The sequence below is a fragment of the Motacilla alba genome, chromosome 13, assembly GCF_015832195.1.
Source record: "Motacilla alba alba isolate MOTALB_02 chromosome 13, Motacilla_alba_V1.0_pri, whole genome shotgun sequence".
Taxonomy (NCBI): Eukaryota; Metazoa; Chordata; class Aves; order Passeriformes; family Motacillidae; genus Motacilla; species Motacilla alba.
In genome coordinates this window covers 13,073,650-13,085,994 of record NC_052028.1, presented here as the reverse complement: position 1 = coordinate 13,085,994, position 12,345 = coordinate 13,073,650, and the positions used below count along the sequence as shown (strand labels likewise).

General features: G+C 43.5%; 1 protein-coding gene across 1 annotated transcript; it reads right to left on the bottom strand.

Moving 5' to 3' along the window:
* Window positions 1-6,093: 6,093 nt before the first annotated feature.
* On the bottom strand, window positions 6,094-12,310 carry MRPL22 (mitochondrial ribosomal protein L22; the record flags this gene model as incomplete). Its single annotated transcript, XM_038150603.1, has 7 exons — window positions 6,094-6,707; window positions 7,818-7,887; window positions 8,722-8,799; window positions 9,115-9,180; window positions 10,312-10,447; window positions 11,610-11,655; window positions 12,184-12,310. Coding segments are annotated over 7 exons (735 nt in total), but the record flags the coding sequence as incomplete, so codon positions are not given.
* Window positions 12,311-12,345: the final 35 nt, after the last annotated feature.

The following is a 12,345-nucleotide window of genomic DNA, read 5'->3' as shown; positions in this document are numbered from 1 at the left end:
GGATGCAAACTCAAGACTATTCCTGCTACAGCTACCACAGTCACAGACAGGATCTAGAAATGTCTGGAAAATGGGGGAACTTAGAGGAGGATTGTAATCACACAGCCAAGTCCCACACAGCACAGGCTACTGCAGTATTAGCACCACATTTTTACAGAATGAAAATATTATTGCCATTATCCATGAGGGCAGAGCACAGGGGAGAAAGTTTTTCTCTCTAGGGCAGATGGAGGAGGAGGAGAGCAGCGAGAAGAAATCATTAGTAAAATAACTGGCTGCCTGCTTTGCACAGTTGCCACAAAATGTTTATGCTGTCAGTGCCATGAGGGTATTGACTTGCCAAAGTCACAGTTGTGCCAAGGAACTGCCAACCACAGGGGCTACTGTTGCTTTTCACCTTGTGGGTATATGAAGCACCCCTGGGTCATCACCCCCATTGCTCTGCTTTCCCAAGAACCATATCAGAAAGATTTATTATCAGCCTCCTTCTGAAACCCAGGATTTTGGCCCCTGAGATTGCAATCAGGAACAAACACAACATCTGAAAATATCTCTGAAAAATAAAGATAGGATGCTGTGTGATAAAGGATCTGAATTAAGTTTGTGGAGGTTGGTTATTTTTTTTTAAGTGAGTAATAAGTTGGAAGCTTTTGTGTCAGAGAACAAAAGACCTGTTGTTTTTCCCTGCTGTAGATAGAAAGAAATGTTAATATCTTACATTCAGGCAAAATGATACTGAGTTTATTCCAGGAGTGTGCTGGAGTGGTGCAGAAATGTCACTTTATTAAAGCAGGTTTTTTTGCTTTTCCATCTCATTTTCTACCTAACTTTAACAAAACACAACTTGAAGAAGGAAGGATGCCTTTGTTTTGTATCAAAGCAGACAGATGTAAAAAAGAACTCCTAAGATACCCAGAAGTGGTTAACTGAGCACAGGCAATCATTGCAAAAATTCCATCAAGAAGCCTCCCTTATCAGCAAGAAATGATATTAAAGAGGGGCACAGTCTGGGAAGGAAAGACATGCACCACACAGTAACTTACTCACACATTACACGTGTAAAGAAAGCTTCTAAGAGCACCATCCTGAGAGCAGCTGCAGCTCCCTGCAAGTCCCTGCTGCTCTGGGGGTTGTGAGCACACTCAGCACACAGCAGGATTTACCTCTCATGGCTATCTCAGCCCAAAGCCAAACTGCTAAATGAATAAAATCCCTGCATACTAGATCAGGACACGAGAAGATTGCCCGTGTTGCTGAGAGATTATCAAGTGAATAAATCTAGCATGTGATAGATAAAACAAATACCCATTAAAAATACAAATCTCTCAACACTAGGAAGAGAAATGCATTCCCAGCACAGACTCTGAAAGCCTTCAAAAAGACAGGCATATCCAGCATCAGAACAGATGGAGAAGATGAACAATAATTGCTTTCCAAGCATCCATCCCCACAAAAGCAGTGAGTACAGGCCCCCTAAAGAGACAGATAATAAGAGCAAAAGAAAAATGAAGAGTATCTCTGAAACACCTCGGACTTGATGAGAACAGCTGGGAATTTCTCCTATGAAGTGTGACATACTGGAGACAAATGCAGACACTTCTGGCTACTCAGCCAATAGCTGAGTTGGTATTGCCTTGATCTCAGAAATTTCCACTGACTTCTGGAGGTAAGAGAGGTGTAACTGCACCAGACTTCTGATTCTTGCTCTTGACTCCAGTCAGCCCAAAGTAAATCCAAGTTTCAAATAATTTTGACCCTTCCCTGGCTCTGGAATCCACCTTCCCCTCCTAAGGGCACCTCAGTTCTCAGGTTGTTTCACACTCAAATTTCCCTAGCTACACCTTCGTCTAGAAAATGAAAATTGTTTTGCCACATTCACCCGTCAAGAGAGAGGGCAGCAGCACGAGCATAATTAAATAATTATTATTAATTGTTTAATCAGCCACTTGTGGGGGTTTCTGGGCTCATGCCAGCTCTCCCTTCAGAGTTTTTGGACACAGTGTGAGGGGAAGGGCTCCTGTGCACTCTCCCAAGCTGCTCCATTACACCTGATTTATAGCATGACACTACTTGTTCTAGCCCGTAACCTTGAGCTTGTAAACTACACAGGGGAAAATTTACTAACTACTGAGTTCATCTTAATGCACTGTTGGGAATCTCAAGGGGGGAAAAAAGAAGGGAAGGAATTGGGCATCTAGGGGATCTGGTTTTGAACAGCAATCCTCTACTGGCCCAGTGCAGTGCATCTCCCTCTGCTTCCATTTAAATAAAGTTTGAATTTCCACAGCCAGCATACAGTAAGGACACATGTTTATCTTGTTCTGAAGGTGATAATCAATAGCAGAGTTGTAGACACATTTCCCAGCTTATTAGCTGCACACATGGATGGAGTTTCCCACAACAGCATGTACAAATGCCTTTACTCCACTCTGAGCTGGCATCAGAGTTTGATTAATAACAGAAGACAGAAAACTGGTTTGCAACTTTTCTATTAGGAAATTGTCTCCCACATAGCAGACAAATTCCTAGCAGCAAAGGAGTGTAAACAGAACAGCACTGAGAGCTGGATCATGGGGTGCCACAGCTCCTTTCCCACACAACCCCTGATGGCTACACTGCTGTGCAATACACACAAGCACCACCCACGCATCCAGAAGTTATTCAGATGCTCTGCCCCACATTTGTCATTGTTTTCAAGTGTAGACTTTTAGGTTAATTTCCTCAGCTAATACTCTTGAGGTGAATGTCTGATTTGCCCAAGGTAGAGTTAGGCTCTCCTTGGCTCATTCCCTTCAATGGCAGCCTGCCCTCTGTACTAATGTTCAACTTCCTTGAGACAAGCAGAGAGTGTTGATGTTACAGAGTAAATGCAAAATGAGCTCTGCATTCACTGACTATTCCCAAGACACATCTTGCTCCTTACTTCAGTCTAAGTACTCAAAAGCCAGTCCTGAAACTTTCTCCTCAAGTTATTTTTACCATGTAAGGCTCCAGCAAACAGCAACTTGTGTGATTATTTCTGCCATTACAGTCTCTTACTTTGTTCAGCTTTTAATTATTTTAAATTACATGGCTGAAGTGCTGCTGGATAGATGTCATTCAGCAATAAAGGCCTGCTCTTTGAAGAGCCTGAACTGGGGGCCTTTTCAGCAGGACTGCAGCTCATGCTGGGGAATGTCACACTCTGTTTCTGTGGTTCACTGAGGACGTTAGGAGTAACTTTATTTCTATTCAAAGCAGAATTGTGTTTGCAAATTCCTTTCCAGCATGCCAGCAGTGGATTCTCATAGGGACTGGCAGGAAGCAGTGACTCCTACTGCTCCTTCACTCCAGTGACTGAAGGATTTCCCAAGTGACAGCGCAGGACAGAGACAGGACTGTCACACAGCTCCTGCTCCTCCCCAACAGGGAATCCAGGATTTGTACTGCACAACCTCGGTCAAACCAAGTTCACAGCAGGTCCAGCAACACAGCTGAAGCACTGGGCACACCTGTCAGCTGTGTCACTGCACACACCTGTCAGTGCCCAGGTGCCAGCTGAGCCCTAATGCAACCCAGCTCACCACAGCAGCTCCCAGCTCACACCTGGCCAGAGCCAGCAGTGCCCAACTGCCCAGTCACTGACTCTCACACTCCCATTTATCTTCCATGTTTAAAAAAGGATGATGATCATTTTATAACTACAATCATTAGCCTTTCTTACTCTACCTTTGATGAACAACCTCATTAATAACTGCCCAGAAGTCTTAAAAAGGAAAAAACAAACAGCCACACATCCATAAAGAAATCAGGCTGCCTGACTAAGGTACTTCTACCTTCTCAATGGATACTTCAAAATGTATATGAACACCCCAACAGCAGGTTTACAAGTTTGTCCTCAGTTAAATCTCACATTGCTGAGCAGAGCTCACAGTTCTGCTCTCTTCAGATTTCCCTGAAGCCTCACTACACCTTCACATGTACTTGCTCCTTCTGCTGTGTCTGTGCCACCAGCACAAACAACCACCAGTGGTGAGTTTACAGTGCCCCCAGATGTTAGTCATGAAATCAGCACCAAGTAGAGGCCTCACTGCCTCTCCATCCCTTCTGGTCACAGTTCATTTTAAAACATTCTTTTATAACAAATGATCTGCTAAGGGCTTATTGCAGTTAGCATGGAATTTTGTGTCTGAATCTGTACCAAACACCTAACTGAGGTGCAGTTATACTATAATTACCACGAAAGCACAGTAGAATCAAACCTCTAAAATTTATAAATATACAATTATATGTAGTACTTGCCAATATAAAGCTGTGTCACTAGAACTTACTGAACTGGAAAAGGTTCAGTTCCCAGCATTCTGATGGACCCAGAAACCACTCCAGACATTCTTACCCTCCTACCAGGGAAAGGCAAGGGCCAAGCCAGTTCCTCATCTCACCCCACCTCCCATCACTCCTGTCACAGACACAGCTGTGGAGCTTCCTTAGCCAGCACCATAAAAATCAGCTCTGGGTTATGCATGTTTAAGACACCAGAAAATGCCACCAAGGCACAGCAGAATATGAAAAACATGCCAAAAATGAGTTTTCCCACTTACTGTGTTGAGGAAGAAAACAAGAACAAGCAACAACCTTGCTTTTTAACTGAAAAATGGTTAAAGCCCAGGTCTGTTTGTTTAAAGGACTTTCAGGGCCAACTGTAAGTCATAAAGCAGCTGGAAAATAAATCTTCTCACTTCTCTCTCTGTCTGTGGTTCATAACCAGAGTAATGATATCTCTAAGGATACAGCCTTCTCTGGAGGTCCAGAAAGGATCTGAAGCAAAATCTACAGCATGCAGGAGAAATAGGTACTGGAATAAAATACCTAGAAGCCAGGTTTTAGATATTTAATGTGTCTAAGTGTAATATATGTGAGTGCTTATTAAACTTGGATTATTTTGCAACTCTTTAGTCTTCTCCCAGATCAGTGATACCCAAAAAGATTATAAACAATTCAAGTTTGCTACAATTTGTAAAGGATTCACACTGACAGAGAGCAGTGTAAGGGCAGCTAGCAGAGCCCAGCACAGCTGTTTATCACAGAACAACAGAAACAGTTCTTCAAACACACATCAGGGACTGCAGAGATAGAGAGTTTTATCAGAACACACCTTTCAGGCAAGTTACTAAATCGTGGCTTTACAGCAAGAAATGTGTTTGAAAGAGCACTGCAGAGAACCAGATTGCAAATAAGCCCCCATTAATGGTACTGAGCTCCCAATGTGCTTCTAAACATCATGAAACCCTTTCCTTGGCAGCCAAAAAATCACTCTGTACCAACCTTTGTCAAGACAAAAATAATTTGTTTCCTTACAGGAACTGTCCCTTTCCCATCATCCAATACTGATCAAAGTAAACACATGCAAGAAAAGCTACCATGAGTTGTTGCAGTAAAAAGACCCAAATGAGGTAAGCTGGCTATCTCCCACTTCATTGTTCCCAGAATGGAAAAGGTCCAAATATCAGACATTTGCATGTACAAGCAGCTGCTCATTCTGTTTTTATGCTGATGTTCATCAATTCTGACCATCTTGATTTGAAAATCTCACTTGAGTGAAATGAAATTCCCCCTATCAATCTCAGTCTTCTTCTCTTCAAGGAAGTAATGATAAAAATGAGATTGTTTTCAGAGAACTGAAAGCCTGATTTGTATATGCAACAAGCCATTCCATATGAAATCCATGGAGTGTTTCACTTTCCTCAATGTTACAAAAGCAATTTGTTTCCAGACAATGCAGAATTATGCATCAAAAAAAGCTTTTCTCCATATTTTGCCTGTTACCCACAATGAATTTCCAGAGAGAACAGCCTGAACTCCATGCCTTTATCAGATTATTAATGCCACGGGCAAAATCCAAAAGAGTTTGACCATTCTGAAAGTTTTCACTGCCACCTCCTCTCTGACAAACTAAATATTGCCACCTACTGACTGCCAAAGCCTGAACTTCCAAGAATTTTTTCGTTTCCCTCTCCCAGACACAATTCCCAAGATACACAATGAAGGCTGTTACAGCCCAGATAAGCCAAAAATTGATGTCTGATATTCTGAGATATTATTGTTACTTGGTTATGCCCACTGTTACTTGTTTTCTTCCAATGCTGTAACTACTTTATGATGTCCAATTTTAGTTTGAGGTTTGATCTTGCAGCATGACTGTCAAGCACACAGTTTTAAATAAAAGGCTCACTATACACAGCAGATACATCAAGCTTTATAACAGCACCATATGTTTTAGATTTGACAGTCCAGAGTCAAGCTTGAATGCTGTGGTCCAAGTAACTCAGAAAAAGCAACATCTGCTGTTCAAGATTTCTCCACACCCTTGACTTGACAAATAAAGAAAAACCCATGATTTTTCTCACATCATCCACCTCCAGCAGCACCAAAGATATAACCAAACCATGACTTTAATTATTCCTTTACACAATTACACTGCCCAACACGAGATACCTATACAGCCACTAAAGTGTGTCACAGCGTGTGAACAAGGGTTCTGTTCCTCAGCTGCTGCACGTATTCCTTTGCTTGGTCAAAGCCAGTCCTTGGTGGCTCTGGGGGAGGAGGAGGACCTTCCACCAGCTTCACAAAGTAGTGGCACCTGCTGATTTTCATCATGCCAAACATGCCCTTGCCGTGGCACCGCAGCCGCTTCACGTAACGGCCCCTGCCCGTGTGCGACTCCGCTGCAGGGAAAAAGACAGGGAGAGAAGATGACTCAGTCAAGAACAAACTGCTACAACTGCAAGAAAACACCTGTCTTGCCAGGGTATTTTTCATGGCTGCTTCTAGGAAGTTAATTCTACTTGGGATTCTCCCCTCCATCTTTCTTCTGTTACGTTTAGCAGATCACTGCTACAGAGGAACCCGTGAGCTGCATTAATGCTCTTCAGGAGCACCAAAAAGGGGAATTTAGAAAGCAGGCACACAAAGATGAATATGTGGTGAAGGACAAATCACACTGAGCACTTACTGGATTATACAGCTCTTCTGAAGGTGGTATTCGTTTCACTGCCTTTCAGTGGTTTGTCTCATGAATTCCTGTAAAGTCTTACAGACTTCATTTTCCCTCCTTTCTCCCTTTATTGCATTCATCACAGGTATTTTCATTATCTGCACATCCAGTCCTGCACTACAGCTGAACCTTCTTGTGGCAGAGGCCTGGAAGGCTCCAAAGAATTCTAATCAAATCTCTCTACAGTCCAGGTGACTTTAAGCTTATGAGGTCAGTTGAGTAAAATTTATCCCCTATTAGACAAAATGGGAATTTTTTTTTTTGGGCCTTAAAACGCTTAGGAGTAAACATTTCTCTAACAATTTCTGGGCTAAAAAGCACTTATTATCCTGCAAACCATCTGCAGACAAGTCTTTCTATTAAGAAGTTTACTGTCATTGCCATTTACTTTTATACTGTGTTTGATGGAAGTTTAACTTTGATCCTGCAAATCAAATTGTACCAGCCACAGACAAAGCTTCCAGCATCTCTGACTGGCAACACTAAAAACTAGAAACCGTTTGCTTCTTGTTGTCCAATCTTTCATATTTGTGTCAAGCATCTTCCTTTGTTCAATAGGGAGCAGAAATTCCATTCTCAGATGGATACATCTTGAAAATGATCCATCTTAAAAATGCTGCAAACATGTGCCTTTCATGTTTTGGTAAAGTCTAGCAGAAACTGTCCTCTATTCACTTCTGGTGATTTCAAGCATCAAAATCTTCTTCAATATAACACATTTTCACAGGGTAGGATAGAATAGGATGACATTTTTCTAATGCACTAAATTTAAAAAATGTACCTATGTGTAGGTTTGATTTGAATTCCACATTGTGCTTTCTTACAGCCATTTCCTGTGCTTCTAACAGAACCTGTAACAAAAGGAAAAGAAATGGAAATACTGAGCAATTTAAGCAATGCTATTTCTTATCTCCAGATAACATGAAAGAAATTGCAAGTTTAAGTCAGTTACAGAAAAAGTATTTTATAAAGATAAAAACTGTTAAAAGACAAGCATCTTTTACATAAGGATGTTGCTTGCATAAATGAAAAAGTCTCAGGACAATTTTATGACATTTTTGGGGACGAAAGAGAGTGGAAAAGATGTTTTCCACCAGCATTTGTCAGCCTTCCCTCCACAGACCTTTGTGTAATTAGACACAGAAATAAATTCCAAGGTGGGCAAAATGAACTTAGTCTATTCAATATTTTCAGCTAATACAGGACATTTCTTTGCCATAGTTATACCAGAAATCAACACTTACGCCAAGAAAATGAGTAATTTGAGACTCCAAACTACCCCAGTGTATTCAGAGCTTTGTGCCTTTACAGAACTCAGTCCTCTCCTTAATATTGTCCCTCATCTCTTACAGTTTAAGAAGTAGAGCACACAGATGTAGCAGCCATCAGTTACCAGGACTCTGCACCTTTTACCATGAACTTGACACCAAGCACTGCTAGACAGGACACTCACATGGAATTTATCACCGTGTCAAGTTAGAACAGCCAGCAAAAGTGACCCCACATATCCATAACTCACAACATTACACGACTGCAACAAAAATATGTTGTTAGAATGTGCTCCTAACAGGCTCACTCGAAACACAAAAACCCACAGAAGCAGAAACACTTCCAAACTTCTGGCGACAGGTATTGATTTTAAAGTTTTCTGGAAACCAGAAGTGTTAAAGAATACTGCTATTTACCTCTTTGATCACCTTTGCTCCCTTTTTGTCACTGAATTCCAGCTGAGCGAGAGCCTGATCAATGGACATTCCTTTTATCTGCAATCAAAGGGTTCAAATTAACTTCAGCATTCACAAATTACTTCCTTTCTCTTATTCAGAAGACAACATTTAAATTATACTGCTATTACAAAAACAAAAATACTGTCACTTCCTTAATTACCATTTCTTCAATGTAATACCTTACAGCTAAAGCAAACTACAAACAGCCACTCCCTGTCCAGACCCCTGCTCATCCCCAGGACTCTGCTATAAAGGTGTTGATTAAACTGGGATTGAATGAGGCTCTTAAGACAAATACAGCAATTAAATTTTGCATTCTCTCAAGCACAGTACAAAGCAGTATTTGCTTACCAGTTTTGCCAGATACCACATCTTATCTTTACTGTATTTTATTTCCCTCCGACAGTGATATATTTCCTAGGGGCAAAAAAAAAAAAAAGTTAGAGGATGAGTAATTCTGCTGTGAAAACAGGAAAGGAGCATCCATGTCTGCTCCACAATCTGTGTTCTTACTAGGAATTAAATAAGAATGGCTCTGCCTACTATGAGAACAGCATATCAGGCATAGCTTTGACATTTGAAACTGAAAGCACTAAAAAAAGTGTTGGCACACAGGATATTTTAATTTAATCTTGTGACACTTAGTTTATAAGCAGAAGTCCCTGAGAAGGATAATCAAAAGGTTTATCACCATCTTTTCCTCTCATTCTCCCCACTTTAGAAGCAAAGATTGACATGCCCATTCAGCCTTAAAAATATTACCCTGCTGTCAGCTCCACTTACTGGGAGAGCAAGTAAACAATATTACCAGAATGAATTTAATTAGCCCTGGAGAAGTGAAAAGGGTTTCAAGTTTGATTGGCACAAAGAGCTGCCTCCACAGAGCCATTTAACATTACTGCTAACAGGGACCAGCACCAGCTGGCAGAATCTAACATCAATACAAAATTGAAAGAGATGGAACTCTTGATAAACAGGGAAAACACTGATTTAATAAACAAGTCTGTCAATAGCTGCATTTTCCCCCACACTGCACCAGGCAGCACAGCCCACAGCAGGGATTTCCATGTCCTAGGCCACAATGTTCACAAAAGCAATCAATAAATACTCATGGCCCACAAACTACAGGCCTAAAAAATCCCTTTTCTTTTCAGATGTAAATACTTTTACTTTGCTGAGCAGCATGTCTAACAGAAGCCACAACACATCAATTCCTAATGGTAACAATGGAATTCCAGAATATCAGCTCTTGACAGTACAATTTCTACCTCCTTGTAGCTCAGAAACTTCTACAAACAGAGGAAGGGCCCCTTACAGCTTGAACCACACACTGAGTGGGTGAGCAGCTCCCAGTAACTCGGGGCTCCAATATGATTTAGACATGGAAAGCATTCCAAGTGGTATCAACCTCTACAACACAGCCAAAAAACTGAATAAAATCCTGAACAATGAGCCAATGAGCTTTCCAATAGTGCCTTGTGCAGTCACCCTGTGCAGCCAGGGACAATCTGTTCAGAAACTGCTGAACGTTCTCAGGTGCATCCTTACAGCTGGTCTGCGAGGCTCTCCAGGCAGCTGGGGAGGGTAAACAATCCTGTTCTTCTTCTCCCACTTCCCAATTTTCTGCAGAGATGTGCTGGTGTGGATGCAGGACAGAGGAAAAAGGCTCCCAGGTGCCAGCCACCTGCAAGGCAAGAGCACAGCCTCAGCTGCTGAACACAAAGAGTTCTTTGTCCCTGCCCAGTTGGGCTGGAAAATTGTGAGCTTGCTGTCTTGAAAAGGAGAACCAGCACATTTGTATACTCCAAAAACCCAAATTATTGAATCCTTTCTAGTTTATGCTGGAAGGGCTTTTTAACTCAGCAAGACTCAAGCTTCTTAAAGAATGTTGGTATGGGATTCCACATGAAGTGTCCTCAGACTGTCACAAAGTCACAGCCACCCCTGTCCTGATGCTCTTGTGGGGCTCAGGACTCACACAAACCATTTGTACTTTCCCCAAGGTACTTTCCATCCTTATTTAACTTTTACAACACATTCAGCAGTGAAATTTTCTAGTTTTTCAAGGGGCTGAGTGTCTCAAAGCATTAGAGGTTTATAAACATTGTGAAAATGGAGAAGAGAGGTGCTCTAAACTACTTCCAAAACACAATCCAGTCAACCCAAAAACCAGACAGCTGACAGCAATCAAATCAATTTTCAGGCAGTTTGCTCAGCTCAGATTCTGAAAAACCAAGCTACACTTTGCCCCCTGCTGCCTGGGTAAAGCAGCAGTGGGCAGCCACTGGTGACTGCAAGAAACAGATGAGTTCAAGACCAAATCCTGTGAGTTTTCCTGAGCCTTGAGAGTCTTTGTGTCCTGTGCAAGGCATCTTAAACACAACAGGCAAACAGAGCAGGCCAAAAGGGCTTGTACACCACTGTTCACAACAATATGTGGGCAGAAGTTAGCATAACACACATATTTCAATGTCATGGGGTGTTTTTTTCAGGTATTTGCAGGGATGCAGCTGTTCCAGTGCTCCTACAGCACAGCTGTGGGATTCCTCCAGAATGAGGGGAAACTTCAGCAAGTGAGGAAAGCAGTGACTGAGGACAGCACAGGCACCACATCACTGTGACCTGACAGGGAAAATATGGATGTCCAACAGAAGGAAGTGAGGAGAGAGACACTTCCATCATGGCACAAGCCCTGAATACACAGAGAGACACCACAGGGGCAGAGAGTGACCTGACCCCACAGCTCCAGGGCAGGGTGAGATGGCCAAGCCAGGTGCCCAGAGCCCAGCCCCATGTGCCCAATGCCTGTCCCACTGCCTGTGACACAGGTGACAGGGCAGACTCACCTCTCTGGCCGTGCCCAGCTGAGGAGACCCCGTGCCCAGGCAGCACCTGAAGGAAAGAGAAAGCGAGCAAGACGTGAACAGAATGGTAAAATCACAGCATGGTTTGGGTTGGAAAGGACCTTGAAGACCATCCAGCCGCACCCCTCGCCATGGCCAGGACCCCTGCCACTATCCCAGGCTGCTCCCAGCCCCATCCAGCCCGGCCTTGGACACTTCCAGGGATGGGGCAGCCACAGCTTCTCTGGGAAACCTGTGCCAGGGCCTCAGCACCTTCACAGGGAAGAATTTTTACGTAATATCTAATCTAAACCTACTCGCTGCCAGTTTGAAGCCATCGCCCTCATCCTGTCACTCCAGGCGCTTGCAAACACTCTCACTCCATCACTCCTGGACGCTCCCTTCAGACACTGAAGGCTGCAACTTGGTCACCCCGAAGCCTCTCTTCTCCAGGCTGAACAACCCCAATTCTCCCAGCCTTTCCTCATCCGAGACCTGCTCCATCCCTCCGGTCACCCCGGCGGCCTCCTCTCCAGCGAGACCCTCCCAAGCCAGCGCCGCGTCCCCTCAGCCTCACCCGCGCCCAGCGCCCAGCGCGCCGCCATCTTCCCGGCCTCGCTTTGCGGCAGCGCCCCGGGCGGGCGCACGGGCCGGGGCGCGGTTTGCGACAGTTTGCGGCGGCGTGCGCGGCGCTCGGCGGCAACGCCCGGAGCACGTGGGGCGGCGCGGGGGGACCCGG